Genomic DNA, 20,978 nt, shown 5'->3' with positions numbered 1-20,978 from the left:
AGACCCAGTGCCTCAACCAGCCCCGCCATCCACGTACTCTTCTCTCCCCCTCCCCTCCTTGCAAAACAGTCACCCCCATTTTGTCCTTTCTCCTCTTTCAGCCACCCCAGCAAAGCAGAGGCTGCTCGCCCGCGGTCATCGCCAGCTTGCCGTGTGCAGGAGCCCCATTTTTGGGTGCCCCATGTGGCTGCCCCCCATGACTGGGGTCTGCAGGTGCCGGGGGGCTGCAGCCATCCCTCCCCACTCGGCCTTCCTGGCATCCATGGCCAAGGAGAAATAAGTCCCCGAGGCCATGACTCAACCGGCTGCACAGAGGAGCTATTCATAGCGCAGGATGGGTGGCTGCAGGTTGTTTGGCTTGGTGGGACTGTTGCTGTGATATTGTTTATCATGTGTTTTCAAAACAAAAAAACAATAAAAAAAAAGAAAAAAGGAAAGGAAGTGGGTTTTCTTCCAGAGGAGCCAAGCGTCGTCGTTTGTTTGAGTCATTTTCTCCTGCAGACCTTGGCACAGGAGCCAACGTAAAGGAAATATTTAGCTTGTTGGCTCTGGAGGGGGTTTGGTGTGGGAAGAGCAGGAGTTAAAGCATGGGGTGCTTGGTTCAGCCTGGGTTCACCAGCTTGGCACGGAGCTGGGCCCGGCACATGCCCGCTGCACTGTCTCAGGAGCAGCTGGAGGACTGCCAAGCCGTGCCAAGCATGGAAAACCCATCACTGAGCCCAGTGAAGGACACGCTGAGCAGGCGATGTCTGCGCCTGCTTGGGAGCATCCTCATGTCACCATCCCCGGAGAGGTGACCACCCTGCCCATGCCGGCAGGACAGACCCCGTCAGCACCTCGGCACGCGGCCCCTGCCTCTCACCGTAAAACAGCGCCGTGGCCTCCTTGATGGGCTCAGGTATCTTCTCCAAGCTGGGGACGGCCGCACCCTGGGCAGCACAAGCAGAAGGGATTAAACATTTCCCACCTGCCCGAAGGTGTCTGGTCAAAGCAAACCCCTCCTGGGTCCTGCTACCACCCCGGCACCTGCAGCCTCGTGGGAAGCGTCGCTGCCAAACAGGCACTCTGCAAGGATCGCGCCCGAGATAACGTGGAGAGGCTGGTGTTCAGCCCTCAAATCCCCCCCTTTCCCCAGGAAGGAGAAGGGCTGGAGGGTCCCTGGATGCCACCGCCACGACCCCCTCCCATGCCAGCACCACGCCATCGCATGGGCACGATGCAACCCTCTGCTGGGTGAGTTGAGAGAAAGAAAGAAAAAGGAGAAAAAAAAGAAGAAAAAGAAAAGAGGAGGTGATAAAACAACCCTCATGCCTGTTGCTGGCCCCTGCATCAGTAATGATCAACCTCTGGGGCCATTTTGAGCGGTCCCTGCCTGCTGCCGGGAGCTGAGCGCCGTGGGTCGGGGTTACCTCCGCATCCGGGCGATGCACGGTGGACAGGGCCTGGATGGTGCTGAGGTCATGCTCCAGCTTGGCGATGAGCTCCTTCTGGCCAGCCAGCGTGGACACGGCCTCCGTCAGCTGGATCTGCAGGTCCGCACAGCGCACTGGAAAACAGAGCCGGGGCCGTCACCCGGGGGTGGCCCAAACCCCCAGATTTTGCCAAGGGGACACCAAAAAGCTGAGAACCCCCCACCTGGAGCACTGAAGCCAATTCACAGGCAGCGACCCCATTTTCTCCTTATTTCTGGGGGCAGCAGGAGGGACCCCGCCAGCAATCCCTGCCCTGCTCCAGGCAAAGGTGACCAGGGGTGCAGCCCACCTCGGTGATGCCCCCGGGCGGGCAGCCATCCCCAGGCAGGACCAGTGCCGCGTTCCAGCGCCGGAGGCAATGGGAGCGGGCAGCTGCTTGCACCGGCACGGTTGCTTTGAATCCATCAGTAAAATATTTTTGGTGCCCCAGGGGTACCTGGCAGCATCTTGGCTGGGTAGAGTGGGGGGACCTGGAGAGGCATAAGGGGAGCTGAGCCCACGAACCGATCCCCGGGTCTGGGCTGCACAGAAGCGGTGCGATGGAGGTGGGCTCTGGGCAGCATGTCCCTGGCCATGGGCGCTGGGACAGGCACGCATGGGGCGGACGGCTGCCACGGGGCGTTGGAGCGGGGTGGGGGACGTCTCCCAGGAGCGGCTCAGGTGGGACCAATCCTGCTCCCAGGCACTGGGCGAGGCTGCGCAGCCGCCGGCATCCCCGCTCGGCCAATTTTTGACAAACGAGCCCTTTTTCCAGTTGCCCCCCCAGAGTAAAACCCACGCCCTAAACCACAACAGGCGCTCGCTGGAATGCTCCAGGAGCAGAACAAAAGCCTCTCGTTCCCCTCGTATAACCCCGGCCCAGATGTGAAGCAACAGAGAGACGCGCCGGGGCCAAAACGCAGCTACAGCGAGAGGCACAGGACCAGCACCGCAGGGCAAGCGCCTTCCTCCGTTTGCAAATCCATCCCGAAACACAGAGCGTCAGCCAGCAGGATCCCTGTCCTGCAGCAGAAATCTGCTTGTTTCACCTTTATCCCTTGTTGCCAGCAACATCTGGGCCTCTGCCTGGCTGCAAAAAGGGCTCAGATCAAGGTTTAGACCCTGCGCTTTGCACCGCCAGCCTCCCCGCCGCAGGGACGCAGGATACGTCCCTCTGTGCCTGGATTTCCAGGTGGGTGAAAGCTCAGGTCCCAGCTGTTCCAGTCCCTCCCTGATAATTCCCATTGTAATTATTACCCTGAATTCCAGACGGCTGGAAGGCAAAAATCCTCATTTATTAACAGCCAGGGAGCAAGAAATGCAAAGGCTGCCTGGGAAGCAGCCGCGCTGGGGGAGAAGCGAGGGCAGACTGTTGTGCCCGCGGGGCCTCCTCCCCTCTCTGAAGACTTCAGATGAGAGGTGCGAAGTGTGTGCAGCTCAGTTCCAGCTCAGCCCGTCCTGCTGCGCTGGGAGCCGCCCCGCGCACCCCGAAACCGGCTGCGGAGGGGGGTCCTTGCACAGGGCTCGATGCCCTGCAGAGCCTGGCGGGTTGGACTCAGAGCAGCAGCGACGGGGCTCGAACAAAGTCATGCCCGAAGCCAACGCTGCTTTCCCACGAAGCGAGGGCTTTGCCGGTGCAAATCCCCCCCCTTTTTGTCAGAAATGCAATTCCTATGTTATTTGTAAGGGAGCAAACCTGCCTGCAGGGAAAGGGAGGTGACACATGCTTCAGACACAGCACATGGATTTATTTTTTTTTCCCCTGCCTGGTTGTATGTTATGGGCCCCAAAGAAAAGGCTCAGGAAAGAGCCAGGAGCAGATGCGCTAAAGGCGCAGTCCCACTGGAGGTCAGTGTTTCTCAAGAAACAGGGAATCGCTGCCTGCTCCCAAAACATGGGTGGCCTGATGCGAAATATGTGCATTAACAAGATTTGGGAAGAAGAAAACCTCTTCCCTACGGTTAATTATTTAATTGGCTGTCTCTTTAAATTGCATTAAAATGTAATTGGGAAGCTATTACTAGCCAAACATGGGCTGAGGGGCCCAATTCTGCACAAGGCAGCCCTGATCATCGTGCAAAGGGCCTGACGCTGCTGCCGTCGTGCCAGGGCAGCACCATGCCAGGAGCAGGGCGGAGGGCTGGCTGGGGCAGGACACGTTCCCTGCCTCCCACCCTGCCCAAAAATCCTCTGCAGAACTGAGCTTTGGCATCCTGCTGAAGGAGACCCGAGCCCTGGATCCCAGCTCCTGACTTTCTCTCTTAAATCATCTTTTTTTTTTTTTTTTTTGCTTTTGAGTTACACAGACTGATTTTTTCAGTTTGCTTAGGAGAAAAAAGGGTCACCAAAGAAACACATCACCCAGTTTTAAAGCAAGCAGCATCCTTCCTCCCTTGGGTTTTACGCCTCACCATTGGCCAGTCTTCTACAAACGGTCCATGAAAACAGAAAAGACTGGAACCATGCCTAACACTGAAAGCAACCAAAATGCATGGAGCTTCTCTCTCATCTCCCCTTCAGTATCTCTTTTCACAGTTGTTTTTTGGTAGCTTTTTTTTTTTTTAATCATAACTTTTCTTTTTTCAAAGGGGCAGTGGCCACCCGCGAGCTCATCACTTCTCTGCCAGCGACCCTTCACCTCCCGCGGCGGGTGGAGGGCTCTCCCAGGACGGCAGGTCAGCTCAAGCATTGATATCGAACGAAAGAAAAAACCTGCCTTTGTCTTCTCTAAGCTGCTGTGCTGGAAAGCCCTCGCTCTGACCCTTCAGACGTGCAAATACCTCAAAGGCTGCGGAAGACGGAGAGGTACTGCAGAAGATAGCGGGACAAAGAAGGTGAAGCCCTGGGGAAACTGGGATTTTAAACCACGTATCTCTAGCCTCAAACGCCGTTGTTCCTGGCTTTTGAGGCAATGGGGAAACGGGCCGGACATCGCCATCACCTTATGGAGAAAAGCGATGAAATGCAGCAACTGGGCACCTGAACGCGGCGGAAGTCCCCCGCCCTGCCTGGGGCCATGCAGCAGTGCTGCTTGGCACAGGCGGGTCTGGTTCTTCCCTCCCGGCTCCACCTGATACACAGAAAACAAGCAGCTGAGACTGAAGTACTACTGACAAGTATCTTCTGCTTTCCTGGGAGTCTTCGGGAAGGTGGCAGAGCAGATGGAAGCTGGACCAGGAGTTTTGCGTGGGGCACTTGTGAAGTTCCTAGAGAGCAGTTGGCTGGGTGAACTCTCCTTGATCAGGGTTTTCTTAATCCCAATTCCCCACCTCACAGACCCTAAAGCCCTGAGCTTTCATCTGGCCTGGCTGGCCAACAACACATCGGTCACTAAAAAAACTTTCTGTGGACAGGCTCCCCGGAGTTTGGCAGAAACCACCTGCAACAAAGACGGGGCAATGAGCAAGTCCCCCGTGTAGCCATTGAACTTTGGCTGCCAACCGTTGAACTTGGGCTAGCACCTTAACACCACAGCCGGACCCTCCTGGGCTTGAAGAGAAGCACCTTTCAGGACAACCGTCAGCCACAAGCCTCTTCCCACACACCCTGTATGACTGACCAAATCTTCAGGTCTTTTCTGTATCACTGAACATGTGGCCTGATGAAATGCCCAGCACGAGTGGGGAGGGGGATCAGGCCCTCTGCAAGGAATCAACCGCTTTGCAAAAGACTGGTCATCCGTCAAGAAGAATAATATTGGTGAGGCTCTTGGAAAGCATCATATCCTGCCCAAAACCGAATGAGTGATTAGAAAGAGCCTCTGCTCAGAGAGGATGCTGTAAAGATGTCTGTCCTTGGAAGTCTAAACACACCTCCAACACACTGCCCGAGGAGCACAGCCACAGATGATGTTTTCAAGAGACGCGTGTTTGTGAAAAAATGTGAAGTGTCTGTGCGGACAGACACAAAGGTGTCTCACACAGAGAGGAAACAAAATGGTCCTAAGTTGAGAATAGAAGATTTAGATGAATCTCACACTTCTTCCATTGTGGATAGCACCGTCAGTCTCGCACTCCTCCAAAGCTGCAAGTTAAAATCCTTGTAGTGAGTATCGAGGAAAAAAAGGCCTGAAGCCCCAGGCTCCGTGGGCACGTTCGCGGGTAGCTCCGAGCCCGGCAGATGTAGGGGCTCATCGGGAGCGCCTGTGAGACAGCGAGCCCAGCGCTGTCACGGAGCAACAGCAACTTTGACTCCTATAACAAGCCCCAGCAATTGGACTCCCTTGGCAAATCATCCAAAATAAACAGCATCTGTTTTCACAGATGGAGAAAATTAAGACATACTAGCAACTTAGTTTGAAGTTATAAGGCCAGACATAAATAAATGAGAGGCAATCTTTCCATAAGATGGTGGCTTGATTACTGAGGATACAGACAGATGAATAAATCACCTTGGGGTGAGATAGGCTGTAACTTGCTACACATCCATGAGACTGGAGTAACTGCTCATGTGTATCCTCTGAGCCTGAAGGAAATGAGAGGTGAGTGGTATTGCTGAAGGGATCTCCAGGGTAGGAGCACACACATGGGCAGTTACTGCAAATTAGCTGATGCTCTGCAAGTTCACACCCTGATTTGCCTTATGGTAACTTTTTAATCTGCCTCCATTACTGTCTGGCCTCCTTGGATTTACATAACTGTAAAAAAATAAGAAAACAAGCAGAGAAGTGATGTGGCATGCTAGGAGCTTTCTTTGAAAGACTATCCTCTCAGAAGTCAACTGAAGTGCATTGAAACCCACTACTTCAAAGGTTTTAAGACTATTTTATTGACTGGAAGGAAGATGATGGTAAGATAACTAAATCTTGGAGTACCTTGACATGAAGGCTGAGAAACCCAGGCACAAAGCTGGAGACTCACTCAACACAAACACTGGTGTCTGAGCACGCCAGGACGAGGAGTGGGAGCCAAAGGAAGAAGTGGGAAACTGGGTCTGCCACGGGTCCTTAGGTTTTTCCACCTTGTTCACCTTTCCCCATGTCGGGCCACTCCGGTTAATGACCGGGTTTGCTGTGGACAGTTACTTAGCAGTTGAAACGGTTGTTCTTCCCCATGCAGAAATAAGTGCTAAGGCTTTTTGGCATCTCTCTCCCATAAGCCTTTTCAAGCCAACAAAGTCTTACCTCCGGTTCTACCCGATGCCAGAGCGCCCAGGTTTATACATAAATTAAGGCACAATTTCAGGCTCTTGAAATACTTGGCATTTAGCTTTTAAGGAAGTCTGAAAAAGACAGTACTGTTACCGCCCAAAGTCTCCCCTTCCAGGAGAATCAAAGGGAGATGACTCTGCGCTTTGTAGCTGAAGGGATGAGTGGGACACTGTCCATATGCTGCAGATTGAGTCCTGGATGAACCAGGTGATTTCCTCTGTCCTCTTTTTGGTCTATGAAGATGCCAAGGAAGAAAGATCTGAGCCAAAATCCTTCCCACAACAGGAAGGTTGTCAAAGGCATTTCAGTGTTGTACATCTCAGTGGTTCTAGTTCTGTCCTGACCTTTTCATAGAGTGGGACAGCATTTCTGCATGGTCCAGAGTTGCGTGGGAGTCATTCGATCTGTCTTAACTTTATGCAAAACCTTCTCCTTGGGGCCACTGTTGCTGAGCTGTCAGTAGGCTGAGAAACAGGACAAGGCAGAAGGGAATGATTTAACATTTCTTTCCTACAAGGCATCAAAGCCCTGTCTCCCAAATCTAGCAGAGACCTCTGTGGTGCAAATCTGTTCAGAGGTAAAGGCTGAAGAGCAGGTTGTAGTGCAAAAGCCCAGCAGGGCCATCTCCTGAGGTCCACCTCTCCTCACCTCACCTAACACAATGACAAACCTGAAGGGTATATATTCTTCCAAGAATCTCCCCAGAGTGAATAAAGACACTGGAGATCAAGTGCTCCAGAGATCCCACCAACACTACAGAAGTCACACAAGAACTGGGCTTCTGGGATATTTTAAAGCAACCTTTCTAGAAATTTCCAGAGAGGGAGGAAAGGCCAGTCAGCTCCACGAGCACCCAAGTAGCCAAAATGCCTGGATTATGTTAGTGTGGGAATCATATCGGCCTGCAACTTCGCTTATGGGTAGCAATCAGGCTGTCCTTGTTTATCCCCTCTGTACCTGCCGCAAGATTATTCTCTGATCAGACCTTCTGCAAGCTTTCTGAAAGAGCAAAAAAAGAAAGCAGATGATGAAAAGAAAGGAATGATGACATCTCTAAAAGCCATCTGCAACTCCTAGCACAATCTACCTAGTCTTTAGCCACAATCACCAGCCCTGGAAAAACTCCAAGAATGAAGCGATGAAGTTGCTCTAGAGACATAGGGGCTGTAGGAGAAGACATCAAGAACCTTCAGTGACACCCTTCAGGGAACTATGCAGAAGATGTGCAGTCCTAGACGGCAAGGGCTGGGACTGGCACCAGTGAAGGCAGCAAGAACAACCCTTCTTATTTTTGCTTTTGTGTGCTGTCAGGAAGACAAGAAAAAATACGGACAGTAGAAAGCAGATCACATCCAACGCCCCGAACACAAAAAAAAAGTCTCAACTTCATCTGCCCAAGTGACAAAGGGTTGGGAGCACAGGGAAAAGACCTTCTTCACCCTAGCTGCCATGCTCATTACGATACGTGAGCATCCTTCTTTGAAACCCCTGCAGCCCTTTTCATCAGTGCCCTTAGATACATCTGTGAAAGCGGCCTTGGGGAAGAGCAAAACGAGCCACCAAACCCCAGCGAGATGAGTGCCCGTCCTACAGCAGCTCACTACCCGGGGCCCCGGGTTTCTCTGCCAGCTGCTGGCAGAGGAGGTGCAGGCAAGACTTCTGATCCCTCCCCTCCTTTTCCCCCTTTCTTTTCACGATGAATCTGGAATTTTGAGGACCTGCTGGGAAGGGAAGGTTTGAAAGATTTCTCCTTCCCTTTCCTCCTGGCCCAGCTACTCCAAAATAAACAGCCCCCAGCAAAGAAACACAGTACCGCTTAATAAATTCTCCCTGTAAGCAAAGAGATTTCATAGAAGAACGGATTATTTCCAAGGGTACTAAGATAATTATATGGGTAACTAGGAAGAGTTCAAGAAAACAGTTTGAATTTTCTTATCAGTTTCCCATAGCTTGGAGCAAAAAGAAAATAAAATGCTCTACTGTAACCAAATCATGTTTTCTGAAGGCCTCTGTTGGCAAGTACACAATTTCTTCACCACTTCCATTAAAACAGAAATACTTAGAAGAAAATCATAGCATTTAAAAATGGAAAGAAGTGGGGCCCAAAAGCACCACGTCAGCTACTCACAGTATGTTCTTACCTGGTGGGAACAAGATGGCATGTGAAAAAACACCCCCCTTCCCACTGAAAGGCAAACCACCTCTCGCTGACTGTGGGGCAGGAGCGGGCCCACGGCCAGTACCTGTGTCACTGACGTGCTCACCTGGTGCTAGCTTATTCCTGCACCTAAGGATACAACAAACAAGGATGTCTCCCATTTACTCAGCAAATGCCTGTAGTATTTCCTGTGTAAAACCTCACCCTTGCTACAGCATCTTAACTCCAGAAGCAGCTATTCACCAGCAGGAACAGTGGTGAGATACAAGTATGCCCCAGCGCTGACCAGTATGGGTCTATGGGAACACACAGCATACACTTCCCCTTCTGAAAAGGAGATTTTCACAGAATCACAGAATCATTAAGGTTGGAAAAGACCTGTAAGATCATCAAATCCAACCATCACCCCAACCCCACCATGCCCACTAAACCATTCCCGCAGTGCCACGTCCACACATTCCTTGAACCCCTCCAGTGATGGTGACTCCACCACCTCCCTGGGCAGCCTCTTCCAGTGTGTCACCACTCTCTCCGGGAAGACATTTTTCCTAATATCCAGCCTGAACCTCCCCTGGCGCAACTTGAGGCCATTTCCTCTTGTCCTGACATTTATCACTTGGGAGAAGAGACCAACACCCACCTCACCACAACCCCCTTTCAGGTAATTGCAGAGAACGATGAGGTCTCCCCTGAGACTCCTCTTCTCCAGACTGAACAACCCTAGCTCCCTCAGCTGCTCCTCAACATCCTTTTTTCAACGTCCTTTTGAAGGGCTTTTTGAAGGGCTGCCAATGAAGCTATCACAGAAGATCCAGCTATCTCCATGGAAGACCGTAAGTACCCGCTCCTGACTTCTGAGATGCATCCTTGCAGTTTTGGTTGCCTTCCTAGCTTCTTGAAAATTAACTGTTCGAGATTTAGGCTTGAGGACAGTCTGCTTTTATCCTGCATGTGTGGTTCTGAGCTACAATGAACCCTCTCCAGCTTCTTATGTACCAGCTCTGTGCTTTCACAAGTATAATGCATCTTTTGCTCATGACCATGTGTGTAATTTTAGTAGTTCGGTGCTGATTCCACCATACCTAAAGAAAAGCGCAGGTTATAAATCTACAAATTCACCAACTTGAGTCATAACACTTTAAAAGTGTAGATGTTTAGTATCACGCTTAAAATGATTAGGGTCAAATTATACAAGATAATGCCATTTACAGCAAGCAACAGTTTGACCAGTCATTAAATAGTAGGGGGAAAAAACCTGTTAAACCGAGAAGCTTTGCATCATGTGGAACAACCTGTCACACAGACATTTCAAAAGCAGAAACCACACATTTATAAAGAAATGAAGGCATTAAATAGCATTTCTGACACATTCTGAAGAGTATCCCACCCACTCCTGCAGAACTTACCAAAGCTAAAGATGGCAAAGACACACAACGAACACATTGACTTGGGCGAAGTGCTACACTGCACCGGGGTGCCCAGCTGATGGATCCCAGCAACGGCTGGAAGGGAGGGAGTGCGCTGGGAAAGCCCAGCCCGACGCCCTGCTCTCCAGGACAGCCAGCTAGACATTTTGGGACAGGAAATTTCCAGCCTGGCCCTCCAAAACCCCTCAAGCCACACTGAACATACCCTATTCAACAGGAACCTCAGCCTACAAGGAGGCACACAACACACGATCTTACAGCCTGGCAGGAAAAAGATGCAAGATATGTACTGCAGGAGACGATGTAAATAAATGTAGGTCCCTTAAAATAACCTCCAATTCACAATTCCAAAACCAGACACGAGCATGCCAAGTAAAACAGCAGCACACAGGCAAGCACATACACACACACGCTCTACTGAAACCCAGAGCATTCAAGCTAGAGCTTTATTCTACTAGTTTTTAATATATAATTCTACTGACGGATTAAAACATCTTTTCCTTACCAAACGTAAAATTCTAGACTCTGTAAATACTAAGTATATTTATAGGAACATCATCTCATAAGGCACTAGAAGAGGAATTTATATGAATTATCTAAAAATAAACAGTGAGTCAAATATCTGGCAGAATTCTTTTACATTTTCATTTTTGAACATAAAGCACTTCTGACCTCAGACATCTTTAATCTAATTTTTTAATTATGGTGCTCAGAACAATCCCCCTTGCAGTCTCAGGCCCAAAATACATCTTTTCTGTCCAGGGAGCCAGGTGTCCACCTCCCACCGACTGCGGCAGGAATCGTCACACTTGAATTTCACTGAAAAAAGGATACACAGTTTGGAAATCTAACACTTCAGTATTTAAGGTATTGAAAACATTCCGCCCCCCCAAAACTGATACACCAAAAGTAAATTTCCCACCCTTGGATGAACACGAATCCCCACCAAACGCAGCCCCTTCATTCCCCTGGACATGACTGGAAGAGAACCACCAATGTAAATGTTTGCTGCTTGGACTCAGGTCTCACCTCAATAAAGACAGCCCACGCGTAAGTGTGTTTGTATAAAAGATATTTACTTCAATTATCACACCTAGGGTGCTAGTGAATAATAATAATAATAATACATCGTGTGAGTTTCATACAGTGATATTGCTTCTCCATATCATATAGGGACCGTTGTACAGTGCTGAGAACAAACATTATATGGCTAACCAAACAAAGACAGAAGAAACAATGCCATTCTGCTGACGGAGGGAGCGCTGCCCTGCTACTGCCAGCCATATAAACTCTTACTTTTATGTTTAAAGAAATACCAAGAAATAAAATGTTACAAAAGATGAGTCACAGCAACACAATGTGGGCTTCTCAAAGCTACTTGTACAAAAAAATGACACTTTTTTTTTTGGTCAATTGGGTCTTTGTGAGGATCTTTTTTTTTTTTTTAAATCCGTGATTGTGAATATAACAAACAAGCTCTAAAAACATCTAAGACTTAGTGCGTTACAGAAAAAATATAAAATACTGCTAAAAATGTAAGACACCACAATACACTGGGGTAAAAACTGAGCTTATTATTAAAAAAAAAAAAAAAGTTCTCAGGAAAAAGTACACCACTTTCTGTTTGAGTTCATCTTGTGCTGTGTTAGTAGTCGGGGCATTTCAAAGGTCTGCCCATTATCATGGCAAGTAGTTATTGCACAAATGCAAAGAGTTAATTTTTTAATAAAAAAAAAATGAAAAGGGACATGAGGGAAACAATTAAAAAAAAAAAAAAAAAAGAACATTCCCCCCCCCCAGCCAGCCTCCATCTGCTTTGGAATTAACGTCCAAATTCGTACATTTGACATTCTCGCAGCATTTCCAGCGAGAGGGGCGCGCGGTGCCCGCTTTCGGAAAAGGAACGGTAGAAAACGCTTTTCAGCACAGAAATGCATAGAGTATTCTGACAGGAACAACCTTTCTTGTTTTGCAGAGGTTATCCAATAGTTACCGTAGGGCTTTTTTTTTTTTGTTTGGTCTTTTTTTTTTTTTTTTTCTTTTTCTTTCAGACTATGCCAGAAGGAAAGAACCTCGCGTGGGAAATTCATCTGATGGTTTTTAGTGGGACACCCTCGAAAGGCAAAGTGCAAATTTGCTTCCAAATCCACAGCAGTGGTGATGTGCCCTGCAACTAGCTCAGCACCTTCCAGCTTTGCCCACCGTACGGTTTTATTGCGGGGCGGCTGGCTCAGTGCTGACCGGAGGCCCTTGGCATCGTCCCTCGTGCAGACACACGCTCCCCTGCGACGAGCAGGGGGAATTTCTAGCGCAACGGTTTGCAGTTTGGCTTATGCAGCTTTTCTCTCGCTCGCTCGTTGAAGTGCTACCTAGCCAGGGAAAGCCTGTCTGAACGTGTTTCGGCACTGCAAGAAAACTAAACGACTCCTCCGTGACAAAGATCAATTCACAACGTGTATTTCCAGAGTTCACACCAGGAAAAGTTGCTGCTGCACAAGGTGTTTTTTTTGTCTTTTTTCTTTTTTTTTTTTCCTTGACCAACTTTGAATGAGAAGAAAATCAGCTCTGAATTCAGAAATTCAAACATATGCCAACAAAGATGAACATCACAGGAAACCAGTCTCTCATTTTAAATTAACACTCTTGAATAAATCGCAATGTACTTTGACAAAGGGGCACTGCATCTTCATGAAATTCTCAGTAGAGGCTCTAGGAGGCTTAGGGTATTTTCTCTCTCTGTATACTTTAAGTCTCTTCTCTCACAACTGAGGCTTCTTATTCTCAGTCCTAAATTACTTTAAAACTATTTAAATAATATTATTTATTAGGCATTTAGATAAAATACTTTTTTTTTTTAAAAAATGATTGCTCTAGAAAACACAACAGGGGCACAATGATATGGATACTACGACGAGCTGACACCACCCTGCTCCATCGCTAGGATAGCCCAAACTTTCTCCAACGTCCGTTTAGGGGATATGTATACTCCTGTTGCGTTTATATCAAACAAAAACAAACCTCAAAAAAGAAACTGTTAAAAATTAATCTCATAAATAGGAAATATTAGATTGTTTTCCTAATTACAAACCACCTTTATATATTTCACCTTATGATGCTGTAGAGAGAGCAAGCTTGAAAAATAACACACACGCGCTGGTAAGGGCTGAGGATGCCGGTGGGAGAAAGCCTGTTCTTTACAAAACCAAATTAAGACTGGAATGACTTTACAGTGCCTCGCCATCCAGAGACGGTACGGCTCCGGGCACGGAAATGAAGACAGCATGTATTACTAACGGCACAAAAGGAGACGGTTGCAGTTAGCGATGGCTGAAGTCCACGAGTGTTTCGTGAATGCTGACAGACCTACGAGCACGCCGGGCGAGACTGAGCCTTATGAGCATCAACGCTGCTGGGCGATGGTGGACCTTCTAACCCCAGGCCCCACCGTGCTGCTGGAGCCAACCCAGAGGGATTATTATTATTTTTTTCCCCAGGAACCTGAATCTCCTAAACTAGAGCTCGCGCTCGCCTGCGTTTGGCGGCTGGGACACGAACCTCCGAACGCAGAACGAGAGTTTCTATTGCACAAAGACTTAACGCACAGTGTTTGAAGTGCTTGTTGGCCAAGGGGCAACTCATGTCGGGCCACTGAAACGCTCCTCGATTGGTGTTTTCTTTCCCCCCATCCAAATGAAAAGCGGCTGTGAATGCTGCAATCTAGATCACTGTGCTTTAGATTACTCTCCATGAAGAGATTAGGAAATAAGGCACATAGCTTTCCAAGTATAGAAAGTTCATTAAATAGTAAATTTTAGGAAAGTAGCAAAACCGAAAAACTTAACGGGAAATGCAGTAACATACAGGATTTTGACGGCATGCCTACTGAATGACAATAAAATCATTTTAAGCTAAACTAAAATCCTTCCCCCACAGAAAAACACCCGATCCATGATCTCCAACTCCTAGAGGAGGCGAGGAGGAAATGGAAGCCCTGACCAAGGAAAAAGAAAAGTACGCTACAGATGTGACCTTGCTTATTCCCTGCACGCCTCCTTTACAAACCAGATGCTCAAGTACTCCCTGTATAGCCTGTACGAGCATCCAGAGGTAACTAGGTACTTTGGAAACACTTTTAAAGCTAGTAATAATTTACCCACATATAAATACTACATCAAAATAGCACTAAGGGTCTAATGTAAGCGAACAAAAGCCAGAGAAGTCTGATTGAAAGACTGATTGTAGAAAATATTTTTTGTCATTACTTGGAGATAGGATTATACTTCAGAGCAAGTCAAGTGCCAAGTTTTATTTCTTCTCTTGAAAACAGATGCTTGCCTTCTGAGAGGAACTGCAGAATAGAGAATTTCTATCTCATTCCTAAGAATACTTGAATTTTCAGCTTAGGGAGAGCAAGAATGAACTGTGTGCTTTAACTGGGTACTTGGCTTAATCTACTGATCAGCTGTTTTTGTGATTCTTTTAAATACGTTGCGAATGTCTTTACTGTTCACCTTCCCACCGTACATAGATACAGAAAAGTATATTTTACATGTGCAAATATCTGGCATATTGACTTCCTGCAAGCCGTATCAAAGCAAAATGTACAGACCAACTGTTACAGGATGTTGCAGACGAGGTTTGACCTTTCATTTCAAATTACTTGGCTTTTGCACCTCTCAGACCCTTGGAATTATTTTTATGTATTCTGAACGTGATCTTTTCCCTCCTCATTAGCTAAACCGGCGTATCTCAAACAACCCGATCTCTCAGACGGCTAATCCCCTCTTTACAACAGGGAACTTATCTGACAAGTGGGAAAATGGCATCCTCTACGCATTAAAATACATATTGGTTTTAAGCCCTCACTCACCTACGTCCCAAATGACTTCATGAATTTGGCTGTAGCAATTCTACTGCACCATTAAGACCAAGCCCGTAAACATTACATATACAGAGGGGCTTTTCCACACTGGAATCATGTACATATACACATTTAACAACTCCTAAAAATGCATATCAATTACCCGCATAGACAGAAGAGGATAATGCAATTTAACGCCGTTATTCTTGTTACCAATAGAGAGATTGCGCTGCTATGAACACTACCACAGAATTACACAGTAACTATGCAAGAAGCAGGTATGCCACCGTAACAGCAGGAAATTCCTGGTATGACTCTCCATTTCCAAGGATCTTTGGATGAAGATTATACTACGTAGTAAAAATCTCTCTAAAATTAAAATAAAAAGTCAAAGACACGACATCATGGGGACTTTAGGCATCTCACTTTTGCTCTACTGTTTCCTGCACTAGTTCGTTCTGGTTAAGAATTCAGTCATTCTCTGCACTTGGCTGTTTCAAAATATAAAGAAACTGAAATGATACTATGAAACCAACAGTTTTAATAATAAGAAATGTACAGAACTGCAGTAAAAATCTACTAACATCACTGTGAGTAAAGCAAACTTGAAAAATGGCAGCAATTGTTCTTTATAGAATAGCTGGACAAGGAAAAATACAATAAGCTTATTAATTTTTTAAAAGGAGGCATTTCCTTTTAATGCACTTTAGTGCCAGAACATGTTTGTGAATAGCAATGAAAATCAAACCCGGGAATCAGATCAGTTTTTTTTCCATTCACAAACTGGTTGTAGGAATGCAGACTTCACAGACAGCCAAAGACTTTGGGTTTGACACGGAGCGCCCAGGTTTTGGGAGAAGCAGGTGTGATGCCCCCATCAGCCCTTGGCTGTACCAGAGGATATTGGTGAGGAGGCTCACTAATAAAAGTTCAATGAATGACTTTCTTCAACTGCAAAATGACCTTACAACTCATAATTTATATTAAATGTGCCACAGTACCACTTGGCTGGGGGGGGGGGCGGAAATCATCCCTGAGGAGAGAGATGGCACCACTTACCTATTTTTAAGGCTTTTTGAAAACTTAAGTGCACAGGCCTAACGCTAACCTTCTCCAAAAGGATAAATTTCACCATCAGAGCATAAAAATTTTGTAACCTTGCATATTAATAGGGTAGGGTATAGTACATGACCTGGTCATGTAGGACAAATCAGTCCCTAGGCATAGCATAAAGGGCTTTTCTTGCTATAAAGTTCATTATTAACTATATTTTATATATGGCATAGTTAAGATATCCCACAAAAGAGATGGGGAGGAAAGAACAAATTGGTGAAATAAAATTTCTACATTTCAGAGCTCAAATACGTATGTGAAGGAGACAGGGACAACTAAGTCACTTTTCAAACAAAGAAGGTTGAGCCAGAAAAGAAAGTCAGATCTCGTGCTTTCCACGCCAGTGATCCTCCTTGCAATTTAAAAGCATCCGGCAAGATTTTAAACTGCTGGAAAAAAAAGTCTTTTGTTTGTACACAATTTTAAAATTCCCTGTTTAAAAAAAAAAAAAAAAATTGATTGTATATGCAACACAAAGGAAGAAAATGTTGACGTTCAAACAGTGGGGCAACAGAAAGTGCAAGGGGAAAGTAGCAGGCCAACATACGAGTGAACGCAATACTGCTTTGCAGCTGGTTTATCTGTGTGAGTTAAATTTAGGAATATGAGGCTGTGAGCAGCTTGTCTCGTCAGGTCCAAAAGTGCCACTCACTTACGGGAAAGACTTGATGTGGTTTTAGTGAACGTTAAATCCGGCCCCCACCTAAGAACCAACTTTTCTTCTTCTCCTCCTATATTTCTGATAGTCTTCAAGAAACGCTCACAGCTCAGCCATACACAGTGGCTTTAAGACAGAGAATACCCGAGGATACGTGCACTGGGTGGAGAAGAAAGAAGAGATCCTTTAAGAGACTCCCATGTTAGAAAGAGACACAAACGAAGCAAAAATAGTGCCCTCCGTCTGCATGTTAAAATGTCACCGCTTTACTTTCAGTTTGCGACAAATTGCCAAGATTACCGATCTCTTTGCAACCTTGCTAAAAGCACTAGTCCAGATTACAGCGACATTTCAGTTTAAATAAACTATTTTGGATTTAAGTGCAAAGATGTGTCCAAAACCAATTACTTTTTTTCGTGTATTCTCATAATTTATATATGGTCAAAATGTGGTTTTTTTTGTTTCTAACCTGCCCTGGTTTTGCCAGAAGCATTTTTATTTCACAGAAGTTTTAAGAATACTCGAAATTAGTAATTTTGAGACGGAAAATGACAGACTTCTGCCTGCAACTGTGCTAGTGGGGACTGCAATCACTGTTGGCATCTTCCATTATTTCATTACATTATTTTGTCAGATTTCCCTCAATCCTACTTTATGTAAATTTATCAGCTTTGTAGTTCAAGTTACCACCAGAATGATGCACTTCTCTAATTTACTATTTCTCCCATTAAAGGAGTGAAAAATAGCAACTTCTAAGGAATTGGATCAGAGAATATTGCATAGAATTCTGTGGTGTTCATGAACCCCCTTCTCTACACCATTCCCATATGAACAAGTTACATAAAGATAATGCAAAGATCTTTCACCTGATGAGAAAGGCACATACATTTTTTTCTTTTGAACTATAAGACAGATCTTTCCTATTACAGCAAGGAGTTTATTACTAAAGGACTTGCTAATTCACGATATGGGCAGAGTGCACTGATACAGGTTCCTTTAAAGAGTGGCTCTATTTATAGGCATTTTACAGATGAATAAATAAAATGCTCAAATTTTATGGCTTGATGCAACTGTAATCAAACGCATTTCTGCCAATAAACATGTGCAATTCCGTTGTCGGAAATCTGTATCCTCAAAAATGGAAGCGTTACCGACAATCATATTGTATGACCCCTCTGCCAAGGGATACTCTTCCCTTGCTTTTAGCAAACAAAGCGTTACACTTGTTTTCCTTCCCTAACCATCCAGAGAGAAAACATGACAATTTTAACTGCAGTATAAAGGTATTTCTGTTAAGATAGCCTGGGCTGTTCACCCGCAGCTTTAGTAAGAGCCTGGAACTGGAAACAGAAAGGGAAAATAAAAATGCTTTAAAGAACCTCAGAAAAAACCAGACTCTGGCATTACAGATTTTCTGAAAACCACCTGTGCTTTTATCCACCAGGAAAAGAAACGCCACCAGCGAGGGCTCCGTTGCGACGCTCGGCGCTCTACAAAACGACACTCCCGGCGAGACGAGCCCCACGTCACACGTGCCTGAATCACGCCTTTTCCCTCCCCGCGTAATCAATGACCCAAGAGGGTAAAAAGCCACCGTGCTCCTCTTTGGCATTTCTTCTCCACTGACTTTTTATCCTTTTCTTTTAATTAAGCAAAAAAAGTTATTCCAATACACATTTCCCTAAAAGCGTTACTTTCAAATGCTGCACTTGATCAGAAATACAGCTAAAATCTTTCAGTGTTGCTGAAGATTTGTCTCTAAACCGGGGAGTTCTCTGCCCGTTTGGAAAGCCAGTAGGTAACTCCTCTCCAACAAGAGAATCTCAGCAGTAGTTCAAGCTAATCCATTTTACTTTCCACTGAAACAGAAAAGCAGCCGTGACCTTGGCTAAAAATCGGGAACAAACAGCTGGGAACATCACTTAAACTCTATGAGCTCGATCTGAGGGTGCTCGTCTGCCCGTGCCCTTAAATGAGGGGGTCACTAAGGAACCCGAAGTGACACCTGGCAGGACGGCCCGGGTCACCCCAATAGCATCTCAGCAGGCTAATCCACATTCAACGCAGATCATTAAATATGAAACAACAAAAGGAGCTAAGCCATTAATAAAGTGCCAAAAATATAGGAAATACTGACAGCATTTTATTTGATTAATTTTATAATAGATACCAATGACAACCCTTGGCAGGATGGATTGACTTCTGACTTATGAATGCTGTCTTTATCCAGCAAAATTACATGATTCAAACGTAATAATGGAGCTTAGAATTAACAGTTAGTGTTACAAAAGAAAGACTTCCTCTAGGGCAAGCTACAGATATGCTTTTTAAAAATCATTACAGCATTAAAAACCGGGCAGACGCTAAAGAATCCTAAAGAACTAGTGGAAACCAGAAAAGCAAAACAAAAATAAAGAGAAAAAAAAAAAAGAAAAGCTATAAGTTTCAAGGCACTTACGTATTGCTTATTAAGAAGAGAGATTGACCTTAAGTGCTGCATTTGCGTTCAACCTGTGAATACAGTTCTGCTGTCGTATAATGCAGCAAGAGCTCTCAGTAAGCATCATGGAATGCAATCATATAGACACAGGCACAAGAACAGTTCGGGGAATATTAATTTAAAAAAAATCGTCGAACAGAAAAAACGCTCACTATCGAGAAAGCCAAGAGTAACCACTTGACTGTATCAAGCACCTGGATCTCAACTCAGCAGACAAGGACAGTAGGAACAGACTGGCAAGTGTATTGCCTAGAATTAATTAATTAAAAAAACCCAACCTGAACCAAACAACAACAAAGAAAAAAAATAAAGAACTTAAGAAAATATCTGCGTCTTCTAGTCAGAAGTTTTGCTTCTTGGCTGAAGACGCATCTTCTTGTGACTTGTATTAAGGTATGTGTATTTTTACCAGGACGTGCATTTATCGATGGAGCTGTGCTTTGTAAGTCAAACCAGGACACTGTACAGATACAGAGAGGTAACACTTTGCTTCACCACGTTATTTCCCTCGCTGGCCGTTTGCGCGGACTAACTGCGCTCCAGGTAAGAAGCCGTAACCGCTTCCAGCACGTGCTGCCACATACTGGGGTCTGTTAGTACAAATTGTCTCCTCAGCTCGTCACAGAAAGGGGCAGTTGCTCTCTCTGTTCCTCAATTTTAGTTTTGCATCACAAGTCCCCAATTACCCAAGGAGGTATCCTGAAACAGCTAGCAGTAAAAATAGGAAATAAATCCCTGCCTTTCAGCCTCCTAGAGCCTTCTTTTCTTAATCATGAAAAGGATTGATTTTAGTGTACTGATTCTTAATTTGTGAAAACTTGCGCTAAGTGCTGCTGTTGCATGTTAAGAGACTGTAAATGAAATACATAAGTTCTAAAACATCATGCAAGAAATGTGGTTTCACATCTTACAGTCAAAAATCCTACTAATGAATTAATACAAGCACACTGAGGTGTAATATTGGGAACATACCTTTAAAGTCGGAACTCCTCTCCCCATCCCTCCCTCCCCCAAAATCAGAAAAGTAATATTAATTAAACTTAAGAAGTAATGAATGCACCATTAAAGTGTCATCAAAAAGATGCTGACCTAAGACAAAAGTTCAATGATACACAATACGGTCAAAAAGTCTTCAATCAATAATATACAGTATGACAACTACATCTTGTAAATTATACCCAATACTGCCGGCAGTCTATCCCTCTAAAGAATATTTGCCCCCTTTCATCCCTTCCTAACAATCAGATAATAAAATACAGCACCTATAAATAAGCAAAAAAAAATTATATATATATATATATTTATATATATATATATTCCGAAATCATCTATTGTTAGTTTTAAAGATATGGCAATAAAGGAGTCTAAATTAGCAAACTTGTAGAAGCCATAACTGATAAAACAGCTTATTGAAAAAAGGTGGCAGTAATGCACTCTATGTGTGCACAAGTACGTAAGAAAATACACAGACGTATAAAATTGCACGCACACACTCACGCACACACATCCTTCCACACACCTCTATGCTCACGCATATACATATAGACAACAGGAGGAGTTAGAGACAAGTTAGAATTTGATTTGTACTTTGATCAGCCCTAACCTGTGCATAAAATAATGGAAAAAGGCTGTATTTCTGCAGGGCAGAATGGTCTAGACTG

General features: G+C 45.4%; 1 protein-coding gene across 5 annotated transcripts in view; it reads right to left on the bottom strand.

Annotated features, from left to right (window-relative positions):
- The window catches only part of CUX1 (cut like homeobox 1), a 285,116-nt gene that overhangs the window by 11,630 nt on the left and 252,508 nt on the right, over positions 1–20,978 (bottom strand). For all 5 annotated transcript variants that reach the window (XM_059829439.1, XM_059829440.1, XM_059829443.1 and 2 more), the window contains 2 exons: positions 1,410–1,546; positions 863–929 (listed from right to left, as the gene is read on the bottom strand). In XM_059829439.1, the coding sequence (XP_059685422.1) occupies positions 863–929; positions 1,410–1,546 (204 nt within the window). The remainder of the gene's footprint in view (positions 1–862; positions 930–1,409; positions 1,547–20,978) is intronic.

Source organism: Gavia stellata, chromosome 25 (genome assembly GCF_030936135.1).
Source record: "Gavia stellata isolate bGavSte3 chromosome 25, bGavSte3.hap2, whole genome shotgun sequence".
NCBI classification, from domain to species: Eukaryota; Metazoa; Chordata; class Aves; order Gaviiformes; family Gaviidae; genus Gavia; species Gavia stellata.
The sequence above is the reverse complement of the archived record's forward strand: the minus strand, read 5'-3'. Positions and strand labels throughout refer to the sequence as shown.